The sequence below is a fragment of the Saccostrea cucullata genome, unplaced genomic scaffold, assembly GCF_032062105.1.
Source record: "Saccostrea cucullata isolate Sc308-1 unplaced genomic scaffold, CSIRO_AGI_Scuc_v1 ctg11097, whole genome shotgun sequence".
Classification (NCBI taxonomy): Eukaryota; Metazoa; Mollusca; class Bivalvia; order Ostreida; family Ostreidae; genus Saccostrea; species Saccostrea cuccullata.
The window spans coordinates 1-21,815 of NW_026923493.1; the positions used below are offsets into that span (position 1 = coordinate 1).

A 21,815-nucleotide genomic window follows, 5' to 3' on the forward strand; every position below is an offset into this window, starting at 1 on the left:
TAGAGACTTTAAGCCTTGCTGACAAGGAGCACACGGAGAGTGTGACCGGTCAGGATGGGATGCTCACTCCTCACATGGCACCTGATACCACCTCTGATGTTTCGGAGGTCCGTGTTTGCTCTGCTCCTATTTTGAATTGTTTTCTGTTGTATTACAGTGTCCGTAATTAGATTTTTTGTGTCCAAATGCAAAACAGAAAAATAATACCATGTTAACAAATTATCACAATTTCACTATCTCTGTAGACCTACATGTATACATCAATCGTAAATTTGAAAGTTATCAGAAGTTCATGGAATGAAAAACTCAGAAAAGACACTTTTCATGGAAAAAATTCATGCTTTATATGTTCATGCGCATTTATTATTTACTAGTTACAGAACGGTCGCACGGTTTATTAAAAAGCGAGGACGGTGTAACGATATTTTTTTCAAAATTATCATTTAGTATCGTCATTTAGTGATTTATTAGTCCCCTGACGGTGAAACTGTCTGTCCCTCTGTCTGTCTGTCAGTCTGTAATATTACCATAAGGGAGTAAAAAATTTGCCACTGCAATTCCTTCACTATTTTCTTTCACACATGTGTAACAGCCATAATCGTCTGAATTTAAGTTTTAAATATGAAGAGTCTTTTTGTCCTCTGAAAGCTGGTATCTAACATCTGTTAAAGAAATAAATAGAATGAAACAACGCACTGCTGGTAATATCGTGTGGTTACATGTAGATATATATTTTCAATAGATCATTAAAGCTTGGTATTTGCTTATCAATTGCCCGATGTAATTCAGTATGCTGACATTTTTTAAACAATTTGAAAATATTAAATAGAAGCATACACTTTCTTTACCTATAAAGTATTAGGACTTCATTATTTTTGAACAGTCAGGGCCCATGATCGATTCTGATATCATTATAATTATTTGAACATATATTATAAGAACAATTATGTTTACGCTAGAAACACTACTCCTCATGCATTTCTAGCAAAACAAATTAATAAAAAAAAAAACCTTCATTCAAGATCTCTCCATTTTTCATCCATTTGATTACAGTGGGATCAATTTCGGCTGTTGCTGACATTGCGTTGCATTGGAGAGCAGTGGATTCTTTTTTCAAATTCTGCAGTATTTTTGTCATGAATCGCTTTCTGACATCAGGAAAAATTGGAGGGGCTAATAGCAAATTTAGAAAAAATTAGTTGTTTTCATGAAAAAAATACATTATGTATCCAAAAATATCTAATAACGATAAAGAAAATTTAAAAACTACGAAGAAGCAACATGTACGTACATGTAACATTAAGGAATGGATTTTGAATTAGATTGCTGTTGACTTTACATTCATAGACACCCTCATCAGTTTAAGTTACGTTTATGATGTGTAGCTGACGTCCATACTCATCAACTATATATTTGTGGTTTGTTGTTATGTAGTTTCCGTTTTTGTTTTGCCATTGTATTTTTGGAGCAGGGCTATTATAATTAACAGCAAAATGAATACTTAATGTGCATGTGAAAAACAATCCTTTTCTTTAATTGTCTGATGTATCACATATGAATTTTTCTGCATAGAACAAATTTTTGGGGAGCCAGAAGTTATTATTAAGGAAACATGCTTACTTTCCATAAAAAAAAATACAGAGAAGGGTAGCATTTTCTCCAACGAAAACTTTGTCGCCCTTTTGATAAACTCTTTCTGGGGAGATGCCGTTTGAAAACTCTACAAAGTTACGTAAGATACAAAATGGTAGCCTATATAAATAAATACAATTTATTTTAAAGATTTGAATCTAAACATTATTAGTGAATCCAAATGAGAATATTTTCTACTCATTTAATATACGTATAGACGACAACGCTCCTCATCATTTTAAGAAATGTAAGTTCAAATCATTTTAATTAAGAAAGGAAGAAATAATAAAAAGATCTTGACACTTTCTCAGAATGAATTAAAATGAAAATGAAAATGAAACAAGAAGTAGATAGATAACACGATAAAGTTTGCACTGGTTTAAGCTGACGAACCTCGTAAAAATTGTAATTTTCATTATTCTTAAATTTTGTGGATGAGAGGAACTAGGATGTGAAAGTGGCAATCCAACTCTATATCAAATTTCTTTTAATGTAGCTTTAGATAAAAGCCTGGAAGGTCACATGCTGGTGAACATAACGAAGTTTTAAGTTTTATGTTCAGAAAATGAAGATTTCCTAAAAAAAAAAATTCAATAGATTAGAATTGATTAAATCTTAATCTTAACATTATTTTTGAGTTGAAAAACATCTGTATGTATTTTATCATAGTTGGGCTATGTGGCTTCTGGAAAATTTATTTTTGAAACTTTAATTGTACATGATTTTGATTTACCCTCACGATCCAAGGCTACCCTCACAGATTCGCTGTACAATACACTTTTTGAGGTTCCATATCCAAGCTTCCATTCTATCAGACATTCTGTTTTGGGTTGACAACGTGATTGATTGAGAAAGGAAAGTTTGCAATGATGATATTCCTTGCATGTTTCTTGCACGTTCGATACTGCAGAAAATTGTTCAAGATCTACAATATAAAGTAATAGCAACTTCAGTTCTGTATGTATACAATTTAACATATATCAAACGCAGCACAGATATAGAAACAGGAAATACTTTATTATCAAGATTGAGCCTTGTGATTGAATTATTTGAATATAATTAATCTTTCGTATCATCGATAACAGTGCCAAAAGATAAGAAATTATGTCTCTGTTGTTTTGGTGGTCACTTTTAACCGTCTGAAATACCTTGTATAGTAGCAATAAACTCAACGATTCACTAATTCTATACAAATTTGTACTTTAAATGTCATTGTGTTACTAATACTATTCTTGGAACAGTTGAATAAATGAGGTAATATTTACAGGGATTAAAATATTCTTGTTGCCACTGAGATGTGGCATTCAAATCGTCTAGAACATTCCAGATAAATTAACCATATATATTGCATTTTACAGATGATCTGTAATTGATATTTAACTTTTTTTTCGATCTGACATTATGTTGAAAATCAATTATAATTGCTTTACCTGCTTCCGATAATTGAAAAAGCAGTAAGACTGAAATTCCAAAATTTTATTTTCTGCCGTACAATAATATACACCAAAGTCCTCTTTTTCTAAATTTCTGAAAACGATTTAACCAGTTGACGAATTACAGGAAACTCGACCATTTTCCACAATCTTTGAATAATTTTTATACCACTGATACCTAATTAAATGAATTAGACATTAATATTGCGATAATCGTATTCTATTTGGTATAATAACTATTTATCTTTGCATTATCACCACGACATCTGATCATTGCAAAGGTATAATAAACTGTGACTAACCTGTGTACGTTGTTCTTGCCTTCGCAAAACAAGGATAATGGAGTGGAATGAAAGATCGGTACAAAATATTCCGGATTAAACTCTGATGTTATAATAGGAGGCGAATTAATACGTTCTGCTCCTAAAAGTCAGAATATCATTTTTGTGTAGCTTTTCAATCAGAATAAGTTTTAAAAATACGATGAAAACCATTTATACCTTTGCAGAAAAGGGTTCTGTCCCTCACACAAAGGAAAATGAGACTTATCACAAGGCTCTCCATCTTGAATCCTAAGATATTGTACTTTGATGTAAAGCTAAAGTGTAAAATTAACATTTCTAAGTCGTTTTTGTCGTCTGCGCTAAATATATATGGGAAATAAATAAAATAGGAAACAAAGTTGTGGAAACTGTGAACAGAATGTGCGGAAGAAGTGCTTTTTATGAAATTGCTAGTTATATACTAGAAAAATTGCTCTTTCGGAAATTGATAGTTACGAGTATAGACTCACCCATTACTAGTATCTTCCCTGTTCAGTTCGTGAAAGTTTCGATTCGAATGTACCGTGGAATCATTAGATTTCGCGGTGGGTAAATTTTCACGGAATTGGTGGTTACCTATCATACACAAATGAAAATCCTCTGCGAAATAATTAATTAGGGTCACGAAGTCCTATTTCCTTTTGCAGGTATAAGAGACTAAAATAAGCTACGTCTCCATGAACCTGTAGGAGATTATACCAATCCACCAAAATTAGTACCCACAAATTTTAATGAACCCACAGTATACATGTATGAAGTAATTACCATATTATGCAGATTTCTTATACCAAATTTAGCAGTAAATATAATAGGGTTTTATTTAGCAAGTAACGTTATATAAGTGAAACCAGTGAAAAGGTAGGAGGGTGGCTGGTCAGATGAGGTACGGTGATCGATCTAAAAAAAAATAATTAAGAAATTCAAATTTGTGAAAATGCATATATACTTCCATTTACTAGCTCTTTCTTACCACGGTCGCATGTTTGATTTTAAGTAGATTTCGGTGAATTGAGTATACTTCCTTTTCGTACTCTCTGTATTAGAATATGTGTAAAGTTTAACAACACCAACTCTTTCCTCATGTTTCTAGGAATTTTGCATCCTGTACAAAGATGTCGGATTGACACATCCACTTGTATTTTCGCCCAAAACTCCGTAAAATAAATTCCCTGTCACCATATTCTTTCTGTGGCCAGTCATTCGAGGTCTGAACTTACAAACAGTGCAACCATAAGGGCGCTTCACACCTGCAAATATTAAAGATCTCTCGTCAAACTTGATCTACTGCTTCAACAATCCGGGAGAGGGCTAAAGGAGACAGGAAGTTAACATTCGACTTGAAATTTTTAGGGAAATGCCTTTTTGATATTTTGATATTTTTACAAAATAACCAGTTAAAGTTAGAATTGATTCAAATCTTAGGCAACTCAATAAATTTGTTATCTTAATACGATATTGATGTTCCGTAGATAGGATATGGTTTGGCAAAGGTGAGAAATATGTTCTAACACCTTTTTACCGCCGAAATATGGCTAAAAAATTGCCGACTCGGCGTTAAACAATATATAATTAATCAATCAATCTAACACCTTTTTGAAAAGATTGCATCAAAATTCTTGGTCTACTTACATTCATTCCTGGGTACTCCTGGGTACTTGAGACCATTGTAACTCTGGTAACTTATTCAAACTTTTCTGCGCACGCGTACAATAGAGAGGGAAAAATAAGGCAATATTTTCGTTATGGGGCATACTGAAATTATTTTTACTTTTATTTTTCTCTTTTGAAATAGAATTTTTTAGGTTCTGAAACCTAATACTTTTGGGAATTGAACAAAATTTACATTGGTCATTCTACGTTTGTCAATTTTCTCATGTGTGCGTCACGGTGTCTCTTTAACTTGCTTCCTCAGAAAATGAAAAACATTAGGAATTTAATTCAACCGTGTCTTACAAGTTCACTAACAAATGAGTAAACCGCCAATCTATTTTATCAATAACGCTGAAATATGTTCATTTATAAAGATTTTTGACTGATATGAAAGTTCAACTATGAACAGTCAGTTAGGTTTATTGAATGCACACTGTCAGATATATGAAATGTTAGTGAAAACTACATGTATTTGCCATTTAGGACCATTCAATCACTTGATGCTGTTCTTTTACTGATAGTTCATATTTTTCACTATGATATTGCATCAACTTATAATTTTAATCTAAATCCAGTAAATGAAAAAATATTACCGTAAGGGAGTAAAAAATTTGCCACTGCAATTCCTTCACTGTTTTCTATCACACATGTGTAACAACCATAATCGTCTGAAATTATGTTGTAAATATGAAGAGTCGTTTTGTCCCCTGAAAGCTGCTTTCTAACATCTGTTAAAAAGATATATAGATTAAAACAATGCACTGCTAGTAATAGCGTTTGATGACTATCATGAGAATAGAATAGAATCAATAAAACCTGATATCTGTATTTCAATTGCCTGATGTGATTCAATATGCTGATATTTTATATTAAATAGAAGGGAATAAACAAGCATCTACCTTCTTTACCTAAAGAGTATAAGGACTTCATTAATTTTGAACAGAGGGCCAATGATCGATTCTGATATCATCATTTTTAATTGAACATATACACTTATAACCTTCTAAGTGTTTACTCTAGTAAATGTATTTATTTAAAAACTGGATGATATAGTGTGGTATAATATTTTGCATATTATTATAACTATAGCCGTCTCAACAATTGTCGAAAGAAAATAAATTATCACGGATGAAAACAAATGTCCCTAAAAACAACAAATCAGTACTTTACGGCACGTGTTTTGTGGAATCAGCTTCTTTTTGAAACCATTATCAATTCTTGATAACTGGTTATATTAAAAAAAAAACAAAAAACATGGGCAAAATAAGGATTGAGGAAGGAGGGAGAGCCTTTGGAATGTTGATATCTAGATCATTCTTACAACACATTTTACTCACTTTTATTTTAATGATTATGTGTCCTTGATATTACGTTTAGAAATTAACAACCAGTATTAAAATCCATTTTAACACATTTTTCTATAGGCTGTCTGTCATTCTTATCGCTAAGTGAACTTTTACGAGGAGCGCTGACTTTTACAGTTGACGGCTAACTTTTACACTAGGACAATGTACGAAAGCTCTTTAACGATATGAATATATAACTCAACATTTAATTCAACGAAAATAACGGATTATTTCAATGCACATATAAGTTGACCTTGAAAAAAAGGACAAACACTCTACCCTTATCTCTTAGTTTTCACATGTAAATGCCCCTAACACCATATACTTATGATCATTAGAAAGGTTTTCTTATCTATTATCAATTCTGTACCTCCGTACAATACAGGTTTACATGTCCAAGTAAACCGTCAATTGTTAAAGTCAGTGCTTCTCGTAAAAGTCCACTTATCACAATTGGAAAGTTTTGGACAAAATTTAACCAAACCGGAAGTGACCTGGATTTTCGTCGCTACTTTAGAAACATTTAAATCAGCAACTTCAATAGCACGAAAATGGCATCAAAGTGGTGCTCATGGCAGTTCAATATCATCTAAAACAGTCCGAATCATTCTTAAAGAGAAACACTTTAGTGTGAGAGGCCAAAGGCGGATCTCAGTGTTGACCAAACGGTTTAACTGTCATGCACTGCCCTGCCAAATCCCTGAATCTGAATCTCATTTAACACATTTGGAACTTTTATAAGGAATGTTAAAGCCCATCCCCCTCCATGGAATTTCAACGGTTGAGAATGATCCATACAGTTGGCGTGGCAGTTGATAGATCAACCTACATGTATTATTAAGGGGTACATAGTATATATGGGGAAAGGATGCCTTGCTTGCTTTAATTAGAGTGAGTGGTGCTCTTACATCACAGAAATTCTTTCATGTGAATTTTAATTTTGAGGGTACACCATGTCCTTGAAACGTTGCTTAAAAGTCTGAAGAGATACTTGCATGAAATTTCCGCAACATCGAACTGATATATGCATCAGTAAAAATGAATTTACGAAATTTTTTATTGTATGCTTTTGTCCTTTTAAACTTAAAAAAAATGTTAGGTGAACACTTAGAAGTTTGGTTCAGTGTATTGTAAGAACAATTATGTTTACGCTAGAAAACACTACTCGTCATGCATTCCTTGCAAAACAAAAACCTTCATTTAGGATCTCTCCATTTTTCATCCATTTGATTACAATGGGATCAACTTCGGCTGTTGCGGACATTGCGTTGCATTGGAGAACAATGGACACTGTTGTCGAATTCTGAAGTATTTTTGTCATGAAACGCTTACCGACATCAGGAAAAAGCGGAGGGGCTAATTGAAAAATTGAAAAGAAAAATAGTTGTTCTTATAAAAAATCAATTATGAATCAAAATTAAATGTAAATTGTAGAAAAAGATTAAAAAACTTTGGAGAAGCAACTTCTTCGTACATGTGACATTGAGGAATGGATTTTGAATAAGGTTGCTGTTGGTTTTACATTCATAGACACCCTCATCAGCAAATGTTACGTTTATGATTTGAAGCCGTCGTCCATATTGACCCACCATATATTTGTCGTTTGTTGTTACATGTATATAGGTTCCGTTTTTGTTCCGCCATGCAATTTTTGGAACAGGGCTATCAATATATACAATAAATACTTTATATGCATGTGAAAAACAAACAAAACTTTTGAAATTTTATGATGTGGTGTATGAATTTTTCTGTATCGAGCAAAATTATGGGTAGTCAGAAGTTATTAAGGAAACATGCTTACTTTCCAGAAAAAATACAGACAAGGGTAGCATTTTCTCCAACGAAAACTTTGTCGCCACGTTGATAAACTGCCTCTGGGGAAATGCCTTTTGAAGACTCTACTAAAGTTACGTAAGATATGAAATGGTAGCCTATATAAATAAATACAACAATTTATTTTAAAAATTTGAATCTAAGCATCATTAGTGAATCCAAATGAGAATTTTCTACTGTTCTCATTTAATATACGTGTTTTGTTTCAGTTTACAAAATGCCTCAAAGGTTCAATTCAATTAAGATTTTATTCAAATTCAAGGGTCTGGAGCAGACATCATATATGGTTCTCTTGTGAGACATTCTGTGAAAGATACACAAAATAAAAATACAAAATAATTCATGTAGGATCACAACTTCAGGTAATGTAAATCAAAAAATTCCAAGAAACTGGTGTAGATTCATAGGTAAACATTACACAAATTAATTCTGACATTTAAAACTTATATTTGAGATTCTACTGTAAATTCTTATACACCATCAATAGTTAAGCAACACATTATCAACTTGTTCTACTCAAATATCATACAAAATTTTGTAAAATTTAACTTTAAACTGACTTTCTAACAGCTTGTGGATTTTAAATCTAAAAATAGCATCGACTGCGAGTTGCAAGTACAGCATAAACAAAAATACTTATGACATGCACAATAAAATGATTGCATATTAAACTGCAAACAAAATAATCTAATATTCAGACAATTTCAATTATAAAACTATCATGGTTGCCGCTATATAACAAGAAGTTTCGTTGATAAATTTGAGTGCATGAACCTCGTGCAGACTTCCGGAAATGCCGTTATACAAACAAAAATGAAAGTAAATAAAGATGGACATAAAATTTCCGGATTGATCGGGTGTGGTAACATTAACTCCCCGTCTGATATGATAATATCACCAATATTTAAACTAAACAAACTAAAATGAGGTAACTCTACCAAATATCAGTGTTCAAAATAACAATAATACACAATAAAAGATACAGTACACTGTGCTTTACAAACATTCCCATCAAATGTCCTCTCACGACACGTTCACACTACTGTTTGTTTGGTACGAGAAGCACAACTTCTGTCGCCGGGCGTTTGAAAATCTTTCTGTCCATGCCAATGCGAACTTCTATTTTACGGACACGCGCATCATCACTAGGGTAAGTGTTCTCAACAATTCCCATTGGCCAGTCATTGCGATGAAGTGTCTTGTCACGAAGAAGGACGACATCACCGACTTGAAGATTTCTTTCGTCTTGTTGCCATTTCTTCCGCTGTTGGAGTGAAGACAGATACTCCATGTTCCACCGTTTCCAGAAACAATTTGAAAGCTGTTGAACACAGCGCCACTGATCCTTCATCAAATCCTTTGTTGAAAACTCTTCCAGGTCAAAAGAATCCACTGTGTGTCTTGTTTTCAAGGTGAGTAATGTTGCAGGGGACAAAGGATAGGGTAAATCTGGGTCATATGTGACCCCACTCAGAGGGCGTGCATTGACGATAGAGCACACCTCTGCCATCAAAGTCACTAATACTTCATGAGAGAGTCTTGTCACTTTTGGATCTGTCAGTAGAGAATCCAAAATCTTCCTCGAGACACCTATCAGCCGCTCCCATGTCCCACCCATGTGTGAGGCATGCGGGGGGTTAAACTTCCACTGAATTCCTCTCCTGTCCATGAAGTCCTTTAGCGGTGCATCTTTAATGTCAATCATGTTGACGTTCATTTCTGAAGTGGCTCCAATAAAGTTTGTACCACGATCGGAGCAAATTGTGCGCACTTCACCTCTAAGGGCTGTAAGACGACGCAAAGCGTTGATGAAGCTAGAGGTGCTTAATTCCTCAATTACCTCGATATGGATTGCACGAATGACCAAACAGGTAAAAATCACTGCCCATCTCTTAGCTTGAGCTTGACCTCCTCGTGTCTTTCTGTTAACTATGGACCAAGGTCCAAACACATCCACTCCAATATGTGTAAAGGGGGGTGCCGGATGAAGATGTGCCTCAAAAAGGTCAGCCATTTTTGGTTGTTGTTGTTTGCCTCGCAGCTTTCTACATGATACACACTTCTGTATATGAGAGTTCACAAGACGGCGACACCCTACACAGGAAAAATGTCCACATGTGTTAAACATATGTTTGGTTTCACACGTGTTCAACACATGTTTTATACATGTAATACATGTGTGTAAATAAACACACGTAAAATATGTGTTTCATTTATATGTAAAACATATATAATATACACATGTTATACACCTGTGAGATAATATATATGTTAAACACATGTTTTTCACCACACATGTATAACACGTATTATATATATGTAATATATGTGTGCGAAAATACAGATGAATTATGCATGTCTAATTTATATAAAATATATGTGTATTCATATACATATGTTATACACATGTCAAGTTTTATTTCATATGTGTATGTACATTAATTCAAAAGAATTTGTAAATGTTAGTAAAATTTTACTCATGTAAAGTTTTACTTTGTTTATCCCCCCCCCCCCCTTTCCCTTCTAAAAAAAACTTTCACAATTTTTTTTCTGTAATAATGCATTTATCAGACAAAATTGAAAAGAATGAATTCATTTTCTTTTCATTTTAAATCTTTTGGGCTTGGCTTACTTCTTGAGTAAAATTAAAATAATTCCGTATTTGTCTCCGGGCCGGTTTTGTCTTTTATCGGATGAAAATGTACATCATTTTTGACGTCACTGCTGCAGCAGACGTGGTGGGTGTATTGGAAAGGTAAGTGATCTCCAAACAATTTTTAAAAGACTTTTAATTCATATTGTTTAAATATCATTTCATTATAGATACAGGTGCGTATGAACTTTCTATAACATATAATACTCTTAATTATCATTGTGACTTGTCATGCATTTCGTAAACCTAACGATAGTGATCTGTAAGTAATTTTGGTGAAAAATGTTTCTGACTGAATGAAAGCACGGGCACTGGAAGTTAATGTAAATATATATTATGTGTATGTATAAAAAAGACCCTTCTTTTTTTATACATACACATACTATATATTTATATTAACTTCCAGTGCCCGTGAATGTAAGCGGTTACATGTTAGGCTAAAGGCATTACTATTTTCATTTTGTATAATTTTTATACAGGTAAGTAATTTGGGATAAATTTGTTTCTGAATGAACGTTAACATTACATGTTAGGCTACTTTTTAAAGGCATTATTGGTTTTCCTTTTGTTACGTACTGATATGAAAGTGAAAGTAGAAACCTTGAAACCATTGTGACTGTCAGTTGGTGTTTATGTATGTTGAGATGGCTGTCAAGTCGATTCTTTCATCAACTTAATAACAATTGTTTGTTTTTATGGCCTATAGATGCATGCAGTAACTTGAGTTCAGTGTCACATTGCTGCGTCTAAAAAGCCCAAAGCTGATAAGACTGGCGATTGATCCTAAAGCTGATTTGACAGATGATTGCATCATCGCAATATTAAAGGTAAAAATAAATACTTGCAATAAAAAATCAAAGTAAACATCTGTAATGACTCCTTCATGACAAAATATTTCTTGATACATTGTAATTTCTTTTTGTTCCTTTATAATTCTACATTGTATTGTTTGCACGACTTCATAAATAATAAGTCCAACTCAATGCTACAATAATTTTATTCTATATTATAAAACAGTTTTAATCCAGTGCACTTTTAAAATATGGAAAATATGAATAGAATTTGCTGGCTTTAAAAGCTATGAAACTGGTACATGTACTGTAAATGACTTCAGGGGGGGGGGGGTTATTGAATTTTTGAATTTCAGTTAAAAATTAATAATATTAACAGTGACATCCAACTTTCAAGGTACAAGTGCATGTGTATATGTGTTGATTGTTGAAAGTACATCAGCTAGCTAATCCATTGGATATTTACATCTATTATGTACCAGTATTCATTACCTGACATTTATTATTTTTTTCCAACACTAGAGAACATAGTTTCTAGTAAAATGTAAGATATTAATTAAGACTATTAAGAACCTACAAACATGTACTCTCTCTTTTTTATAGTTGTAGTTTTGTAGTTTAATTAAGTTTTAGTTATGCTTAGAAGATATCTACTGCGTGAATATTTGTTTTACAGGTTCAATATACAGTCAGCGTCTCATAAGAATAAATCCCAAGAACCAAGACTTGCTTAAAAGCTTAATTAAGGTAACTACACACTGTTAAATAAACTTTATTATATTCTTCCCAACAACGTTTGGGATATCCTGGAATCACACTGTCTTTTTTCTGCCTGTCTGCTTCTCTGTAGTATTTTTTGTCCAAAAATAAAAAAATATTTGTGTCAGAATCTTCTCAAATTTTGGCAATATGAATTAGTAATACTGTTTGAACATTCCAAATTTAATTGTCAAAATCCAAAAAAAAAAAAATGCTTTTTATGACTTTATTATGAAGCATATCTTCCAACAGTGTAATTGTCTTGCAAATTACATCATAGGATTCCACTAAACACCTAGTATAGCATATATAACATTAGTTTTATCTCTTATCATATCTCTGTTGGTGAATTGGGCATACATTTGTTTGCTGAACTTTAATATTTCTTGTAGAATTGATTTTGTAATTTAAGAATTGTTTTATTTTTACTTTTGAAATTTTTGTAGAGACCATTCTGTGCCACAAAGAAATTGTTCAGGAAAGGGAGAAATGGTGGATTTGCATTTTGGGTACAGTTCAAAGAGAGTTCAAAATGGTCAAGCTCATGGAAGATCAGAGGGAGGACAACTGAAGAAAACTGAAAGATACAGAAGGAAAAAGAACAAGAAAATGTATGAAATAATTATGAAATTGGGAGGATGTACACAATCTTGTCTGCATTTGACCTGTAAAGATTTAATTCCCATTCTTATTTGTATGCTGTAATATCAAATAACTTGATTTTTCATAAATTTACCATAGAGAATACATGACAAATGTTATATGTGATATTTCAATTTTGCTTTGGACACTTTCATGTCAAATCATATAAATTATAAAAAAGTACATGGACTAATTATGTTATTCATTTGTACATGTATGCATGTTTAACTATTTAATCATTTTGTGGAAATCTTATAATTGTACTCAACTTAGAATATGTAAAATATATGTATCGACAAATGCTACTGACTTGTTTGTATACTTTCCTGTTTAGAAAGTACACTGAAAAATAAGTTATTTCTCTTGATGAAAATAATTTATCAAAAAAGTTGTGTAAGCATTTTAAGATATTAATTTTCAAATATTTAACCCATGATGATAGATCATTGGAATGTAATGGATTTTCATCTAAAGCAGAAATATCTGATTTTTAAATGTGTACAAGAATGTGTTTTTCCTTGTGATAAATATTGAAAGAGAACACATGTAACTATTTCATATGATTTACATATGCTGCCCTTTTCATATGATTCACATATGTGGACAGACATGAAAAAAGTATAAAAATGATAAGTACAACAGTAATATTATACACGTATAATTCACATATAAAGTATAACATATATAAAACACATGTTTAACACATGTTACATATGTATAAATATACAATGTGTTCATTTTTACACATGTTAAACAGATGTGAAACATATGTTTAACATGTGTAAAAATAAACACCCTGTACATGTGTGCTCCTTTTATGTGTTTTACATGTGTAAAAAATATATGTTAAACACATGTTTAACATATGTTCAACACATGTGGACATTTTTCCTGTGTACGATCCAAAACCCTGCGCTTCTTATTGCCCCTTCCGTGAATAAGCGTCCTTGATGTTTCACTTCTCTGTGAAAGTGGTCCACAAGCAAATTGGCAATGTGGCTCTTTTTCGGAACAATAAGTGGATTCTTCTCTTGAGAGGTCAAGTTGGAGTGACGAAGTCTGCCTCCCACTCTAAGTAAATCATCTTCGTCCAAATATGGGTCCAGATTGAAAATTGGACTACTCTTGTTTACTGTTCTGCCTGCCTTGGGAGCTTCGATTTCTTCAGGAAATTTCTCATCCTGAATCTCACGGATGATAAGAAGTTCAGCTTCTTTCAAGGTAAGTGGTTCTTGATCTTTATCTTCATCACATTTTGACCGTTTCCACTTGTGTATCATGTTCTGTATGAAGCAAATAGCTCTGGTCAGTCGCAGCCAATCGGAAAACCTTTCAAAGCGATGGGAGCCTAGACGACAAATGCTCTGTAATTCTGTCTTACATGATCTGACCACTGGATCGCAATCAATGTCAAGGTCATAATGTTCATTTTCACTGCTATCAAGAAGTTTACTCAGACCATTCAACCAGAGGCTGGCTTGCATCTCCTTCGCTGCTACAGATCGCGTGCCTTCGTCTGCTGGATTCATTTTTGTCGGAATGTAATTCCAGTCTTTAGGTTCACTTGATTTGCGTATTCTTTCAACACGATTGGCCACATAGGTGAAAAACGTTTGGTTTCATTTCTTATATAGCCCAAAACTACTTTACTGTCTGTAAAAAATCTGAGTCAAGGTTGGTGTCAATCTCTGCAGCGATAAGTTCATATAGTGCAGTTGCCATGACAGCCGCGCACAATTCCAGTCTCGGCACAGTGTGACCATGCTTAGGTGCCAGTTTAGCTTTCCCCATGATGAACCCAAGCTGTTCCTTCCCTGTGTCAGAAACTTGTCTAAGGAACGCGACAGCTGCAATGGCCATAGTGGAAGCGTCCGAGAATATCAGTAATTCCTTGTAATTTGCTTTACTAACAGACATCTCACTAAAGGTACGTGGAATCTGCAAATGTTCTAAGTCCTTCAAGGATGATTTCCAAATGGTCCACTTTTGGAGAAAGTCAGGCGGCAAAGGTTCATCCCAGTCTAATCCACTTGTCATGGCTTCACGTAGAATAGCCTTTCCAGCAATCGTCACTGGCGCAACAAAACCAAGTGGATCAAAGAGACTGTTGATGGAGGAAAGGACGCCACGTCTTGTGAATGGTTTGTCCTCCATGTTTACTTTGAATGTGAAGTAGTCATGTTGAAGGTTCCAACAGATGCCTAAACTTCTCTGTGTTGGTAGGTCATCTGCCCAGAGTTCTGTGTCTTTCAGGTCCTTTGCTAGATCCTGAGAACTGAAGGCTGCTAAAACCTCACCAGAATTGGATGCTATCTTATGTAGTCTCAAGCAGCCATGTTCCATCAAAGCCTTCTGTGTGCGCTTAAGTAGGTCAATTTCGTCCTCTGCAGATGAATGAGAGGAAAGAGCATCTTCCACGTAGAAATTGCGATGCACGAACTCCCTCATATCCGAGCCATACTGTGCTGCTGCTTCATCAGCCGTACGACGTCGTAGTCCATAGGTCGCCACTGCAGGGGAGGGACTATTACCAAAAACATGTACTTTCATTTGGTAGTCAACTAAAGGTTCGTCAAAGTTATTTTCTTTGTGCCAAATGAATCTCAAGTAACGTCTGTGTTCAATATCCACTAAGAAACTGTAAAACATCTGTTCGATGTCTGCAACTATTGCTACAGATTCTCTCCTGAATCTTAGCAACACACCAATAAGATTGTTCATTAAATCTGGTCCAGTCATTAGGACATCGTTGAGTAATACTCCGTCGCACTTCGCAGAAGAGTCGAAAACTCCACGGATTTTGTCTCTCTTCTGGGGGTGGTAGACCCCAAACAAAGGTAAGTACCAGCACTCAGTGTTTGGTGGGAGCTGTGGTTCCAATTCGATGTGACCGGCTTCAAAAAGGTTCCTCATGAATTCAAGAAAATGAGTTTTCTTTAGAGGGTTCTTCATCAAACTCTTGTCAAGGCTGACTGCTCGATCCAAAGCTTGTTGTCGGTTGTTTGGTAAAGTAGGTCGTGTCCTTTTAAAGGGTAATGGAGCACTCCAATGCCCCGAAGAGTCCTTTTTCATATCACTGACCATCTGAGTCAAGAATAAGCGGTCCTCAACTGACAATGATGGTTGATTGTCTGTTGTGGTTCTTCTAAACACTGACTGGTTTTCAATACATTCTGTAATGTGCATCTTTTGGTCACATGGTATCCAGATGCCTTGAGATGGTTGTTCGGAATTCGAGCACATGGTTTTCATAACATCAACAGATTTCGGTGTATGGATTCCATCCAAGCACGTCTCTCCTATGACAACCCAGCCTAATGGTAGCCGTTGAGCATATGGTTGTGAGGGATCACCTCTTATCTGGTCAAGGACATAATGTGCGCCCAAGAGATCCCTGCCAATCAGTAGTGATATATTTGCCGTATGGTCCATAGGTGGAATAAAGCTCGATATCTGAGCAAGATGAGGGTGATGAATGGCTACATCACAAGTTGGGATTTCATGACGATTGTTCGGTATTGCACTACATTCAATTAAGGTAGGTAAACTGAAAGTAGTTTGTCTGTCCATCGAGTTAATCACAAAGCCATGAGAGCGTCTGCCACTGACTAAAGATGATCCGCTGCAAGTAGAGAGTTTGTAAGATTCACAAGTACTGTTTGGGTCAAACATTTCAAAAAGTTCAGGTTTTGCCAGTGACTTGTTACTCTGCTCGTCAAGAATGGCGTACACATTAACCGGTGGGTGTTCGCTGTGCTTATGGTGAATGCTGACCAGTACAATCTTAGCACATGATTTGCCTCTGAAATCCCCACAAATTTCTGTACAAGCTGCGTTTAAGTGTGTGGTCGTCTCAGCCGTCTGACGATGAAAAGCTGGTTTTTCACCGGTTACTGTTAGTTTCTCCCCGCCATGATTCTGGGAGGGTCTGTTTGATGTGTCAAAATGCATGGCAGTGCAATGATGTCTGCTACCACAAGTGTCACATTTCACTTTCACACGGCAGTCATTAGACAAATGTTTGCCATCACAACACTTAAAACACTGACCATGTTTCCTTAAGATGTTCCTCTTTTCACCGATACTCTTTGTGCGGAAAACATTGCAGTCACTCGTGGAGTGTGCAGAATTGTGGACAGCACAACGCACTTTTGCCTGACTCTCGTCTTGTAACACATCTGTTTTGTTGGAAGTGTCAGTCTGTCTGTGAAATTGTTTGTTCGATTTTGTCTTCGGTGCTAAGTGAATCGGTTTACATTCAAAGTCAAATCCTGGGTCATTCATCACATAGGCCATTTCTTGGACGAAGGTACAAAATACACAAAACGGTGGATACTCTACATCATTGTTTTTCTTGTATTGTATTGCCTTGTCACGCCACTTGTTCTGGACATGTATGGGAAGTTTGAGTAACACCGGTTTGACTCCATCTGATGTGTCAAAATAACTCAATGTCTTACTGTACTTGGGATTGTCTTTGACAGCATTTATTTCATTCAGTGTGTCTGAGAGACAAAAGTAGTCAGGCCTGTTGTTGAAGTCAAATTTCTCCAAAACATCACTTAACTTTCTCTTCAAAGCTCGTGCAATACGATCTGGGCTGCCGTAAAACGAATCCAATCTTTCCCACGCTTTCTGTACTCCCAAAGTAGAGTCACCGGTATTTGAGTTCTTTATGCTCTTCACTTGCTCATATGGTTTTCCTTCAAGATTTTTTATCATCAAGTCCAGTTCAATAGATGGGGATGCATCAATTTCCTTCATGACTTCCTGGAATGTAGATTTCCATGCTAGGTAAGACTCCGAGTCGCCAACGAATGGTTTAACTCTTTCCAATATGAAGCTTTTCTTGGTCAAAAAGTTTGTCATATCCATAAGAGCCTGGTTGATTCCGCTTTGCTTATTCGGCTCACACGCACTCGATTGTGACACAAAATTCTCAGGAACAAAGAGTCGAGCACAAGGGTTCAGTATGCTGTCTGGTGGGGCAGCAGGTGTCGGTGGGGAAGGTGGTGGTGTAACCGTGTTCGGAAATTCAGGTCTCGTTCCAACGAACGGCGTTCTAATTGGAGGTATAGCCGGTTCTGGTGTCAAAAGTCTATCTGCTTCTATGTGTGAGTTTTCTACATAACGCTTCGTGTGTGATGCAATCCAGTCACCAAATTCACTTCCGTTATCAGAACAATTGCATATATCTTGAAACTCCTCCTCAAGAATCTTCATACTAATTTCTGCGACTTCCGTGTCCTCTTCTGCTTTTATTCGCATTAACTGTGTCTCTATTTTAGCCTTTTGGATCAGGGCATCAGCTTCTATTTTGGCCCTCTGGCATACAAGTTCGCTTTCCTTCTGGACATATTCAATTTTCTTTTTTGCGGTTTCCTTTTTAATTTTTTGTTGTAGAAACAGGTCCGACTTAGCCGTACTCGCTCGTGATCTGGAAGATGTTGTCCTAGTTGAAGAAGCCATCTTTCACTGTTTTGTTTCAGTTTACAAAATGCCTCAAAGGTTCAATTCAATTCAGATTTTATTCAAATTCAAGGGTCTGGAGCAGACATCATATATGGTTCTCTTGTGAGACATTCTGTGAAAGCTACACAAAATAAAAATACAAAATAATTCATGTAGGATCACAACTTCAGGTAATATAAATCAAAAAATTCCAAGAAACTGGTGTAGATTCATAGGTAAACATTACACAAATTAATTCTGACATTTAAAACTTATATTTGAGATTCTACTGTAAATTCTTATACACCATCAATAGTTAAGCAACACATTATCAACTTGTTCTACTCAAATATCATACAAAATTTTGTAAAATTTAACTTTAAACTGACTTTCTAACAGCTTGTGGATTTTAAATCTGAAAATAGCATCGACTGCGAGTTGCAAGTACAGCATAAACAAAAATACTTATGACATGCACAATAAAATGATTGCATAGTAAACTGCAAACAAAATAATCTAATAGCGAGCGCAGCGAGCGTCGCGAAGCGACGCTCGCGAAGCGAGCTCAATAGACTAACGTGTAAGAACAGAGGAAATTCGGATTGAAATCTGTACATACGTCAGCCAAATTTCTCTGTGCAACATTCCCAGAATTCCTGCACTACCCAATGTCCTTTGCGCAAATAAATCAAAAATAGTAAAAAAAATAAAGGAACATTGTTTCTTACCGAAATCTTAACGAAATGATTTTGCCTTACCTTATTCAAAAAAATACCCCCATGCCACAACACCGGCTTTCACCTTGCCCTTCGGAAATGATACAATGACGTCACCGGAAACTTATGAATTTTTACGATATGCTAATTAAGTCATGTCGGTTGTTTCCGTGAAATAGATAAATAAATAAACAATATCTTAAAGCATAAAAAGCTTTCAGTTTGTAGAAATCTTTCAAAGAAACAAAAAATAACTCTGCAATGTTTTTCGACCAAAATTGTGCTAGGTCTATAGTTTAAACCAGACGCTCGGCCGTTTCCGTAAGCTCCGACGAGCTCCGTGACGTCGTGTGACGTCACAGCTAGACGAGATGTCTCGTGCGACTTGATGTTTGAAGTGACTGATCAATTTTTCGAGTGTTTTGATGGTACAACTGCGCCCGCCTCAACGGTCACACCGTAAAACATATTATTCAGACAATTTCAATTATAAAACTTACATGGTTGCCGCTATATAACAAGAAGTTTCGTTGATAAATTTGAGTGCATGAACCTAGTGCAGACTTCCGGAAATGCCGTTATACAAACAAAAATGAAAGTAAATAAAGATGGACATAAAATTTCCGGATTGATCGGGTGTGGTAACATTACAATACGTATAGACAACGCTCCTCGTCATTTTACGAAATGTAAGATCAAATAATTTTAATAAAGAAAGGAAGAAATAATAAAAAAAAATCTTGACACTTTGTCAGAATGAATTAATACAAAAATGAAAATGAAACGAGAAGCAGATACATGTAGATTACATGAAAAAGTTTGGACTGGTTTTAGCTGACGAACCTCGTAACAATTGTAATTTTCATTATTATTAAATTTTGTGAATGAGAGGAGCAAGGATCTTAAAGTGGTCATCCAACTCCAAAACAAATTTCTTTTAATGTAGACTTAGATAGAAGCCTGGAAGGTCACGTGCTAGTGAACATAACGAAGTTTTATGTTTTATTCTACATTGTTGCATCTCCGCGTAGATAGGAATTATTCAATTTTGTAATATATAATAACATAGTAACATATAATATAATTCGCTTACCATTTACCTGGAGATATGTATTGCTGATCATTTTTAACACATTGATCCTTTCATTCCAAATTCCACAAGTGTAATTTTTATACCCGTCAGATTTTCTTATGTTCAGAAAATGAAGATTTCCTAAATGATTTTTTTCAACAGATTAGAATTGATTAAATCTTAATCTAAACATTGTTTCTTAGTTGAAATACATCTCTTTGTATTTTATTATAGATGGGCTATGTAGCTTCTGGAAAATTTATTTTTGAAACTTTAATTGTACATGATTTAGATTTACCCTCACGATCCAAGGCTACAGATTCGCTGTACAAAACACTCTTTGAGGTTCCAGATCCAAGTCTCCATTTTATTTTACATTCCCTTTTGGGTTGACAACGTGGTTGATTGATACAGGGAAGTTTGCAATGATGATATTCCCTGCACGTTTCCTGCACGTTCGAGACCTCAGAAAATTGGTCAAGTTCTACAATATTAAGTTATATCAACTTCAGTTCTGTTTGTATACAATGTAACATATATCAAACGCAGCACAGAAATAGAAGCAGGAAATATTTTATTATCAAGATTGAGCCTTGTAATTGAATTATTTGAATAATAAATCTTTCGTATCATCGAAAACAGTGCCAAAAGATTATAAATTATGTCTCTTTGTTATTTTGGTGGTCACTTTCAAATATTAAAACCGTATGAAATACCTTTGTAGTAGCAATAATCTCAACGATTCAACAATGAAATACAAATTGAACTTTTAATAAATATCATTGTGTTATGATTTTGACAAGTATATAGACTAATACTATATCTTGGAATAGTTGAATAAATGAGGTAATATTTACAAGGACAAAATAATACTTATTGCTACTGATGTGGTATTCAAGACGTCCAGAACATTACAGATAGATTATTTATATATATTGAAGTTTACAGATGATCTGAAATTGATATTTATCATTTCTCGATCTGACAACATGTTTTAAAACAATAATTATCGCTTTACCTGTTTCCGATAATTTGACAAATAGTGAGACTGATATTCCAAACTTATTTTGTGCCGTGCAATAATAAACACCAAAGTCCTCTTTTTTTAGATTTCTAAAGACGATTTCACCAGTTGACGGGTTGAAGGAAACTCGATCATTTTCCACAATCTTTGAATAATTTTTATGCCACTGATACCTAATTAAATGAATTAGACGTAAAACACTGAGATCATCGTATTCTATTTGACATAATTAACTACTGTAAAATCACATATTTTCGTGGGGTAAAAATTTATGGTTCGAGGAAAAACTCTTGGTTCATGGGAATTTGATTTCTTGGATGATGAATTGTTTAGTAATTATGCATATAATATTTTACATTTTGTGATGGATATGAATTCGCGGGTCTCTTTATAACTCAAATACAACGAAAATTTAACCCCAACGAAAATCTGAGATTTCACAGCATTTAGCTTTTTATTATCATCGTCATTTTACTACTGCAAAGGTATA

General features: G+C 34.6%; 2 protein-coding genes and 1 long non-coding RNA gene across 4 annotated transcripts; 1 reads left to right on the forward strand and 2 right to left on the reverse strand.

Moving 5' to 3' along the window:
* Window positions 1-2,373: 2,373 nt before the first annotated feature.
* On the reverse strand, window positions 2,374-20,777 carry LOC134264142 (neural cell adhesion molecule 2-like). Its single transcript, XM_062746438.1, has 11 exons — window positions 20,600-20,777; window positions 20,323-20,442; window positions 8,186-8,282; window positions 7,859-8,046; window positions 7,579-7,740; window positions 5,632-5,766; window positions 3,859-3,988; window positions 3,566-3,663; window positions 3,368-3,488; window positions 3,063-3,243; window positions 2,374-2,557 (listed from the first exon to the last, which is right to left on the reverse strand). The coding sequence occupies exons 2-10, from the start codon at window positions 20,351-20,353 to the stop codon at window positions 3,171-3,173; spliced, it is 1,035 nt and encodes a 344-aa protein (XP_062602422.1). The 5' UTR covers window positions 20,354-20,442; window positions 20,600-20,777; the 3' UTR covers window positions 2,374-2,557; window positions 3,063-3,170.
* On the forward strand, window positions 11,084-13,730 carry LOC134264141 (uncharacterized). 2 transcript variants are annotated; one of them, XR_009991456.1, is made up of 4 exons: window positions 11,084-11,132; window positions 11,577-11,697; window positions 12,338-12,408; window positions 12,867-13,730. It is a non-coding gene; the product is annotated as an uncharacterized LOC134264141 (long non-coding RNA). The 2 variants fall into 2 exon arrangements; XR_009991455.1 differs by lacking the exon at window positions 11,084-11,132 and having other exon boundaries at window positions 11,424-11,697.
* On the reverse strand, window positions 14,704-19,805 carry LOC134264140 (uncharacterized). Its single transcript, XM_062746436.1, has 2 exons — window positions 19,730-19,805; window positions 14,704-18,655 (listed from the first exon to the last, which is right to left on the reverse strand). The coding sequence occupies exon 2, from the start codon at window positions 18,529-18,531 to the stop codon at window positions 14,704-14,706; it is 3,828 nt and encodes a 1,275-aa protein (XP_062602420.1). The 5' UTR covers window positions 18,532-18,655; window positions 19,730-19,805.
* Window positions 20,778-21,815: the final 1,038 nt, after the last annotated feature.

Bases quoted from the DNA above. Each gene is read 5' to 3' on its own strand.
- LOC134264140 (XM_062746436.1), bottom strand. From the start codon at position 18,531: ATGGCTTCTTCAACTAGGACAACATCTTCCAGATCACGAGCGAGTACG.
- LOC134264142 (XM_062746438.1), bottom strand. From the start codon at position 20,353: ATGATCAGCAATACATATCTCCAGGTAAATG. The intron at 8,047-8,185 runs GTAAGCATGTTT...ATATATTGATAG, and splicing joins GTCTGTATTTTTTCTGGAAA to CCCTGTTCCAAAAATTGCAT. The intron at 3,489-3,565 runs GTATAAATGGTT...TCTGACTTTTAG, and splicing joins CAGAACCCTTTTCTGCAAAG to GAGCAGAACGTATTAATTCG.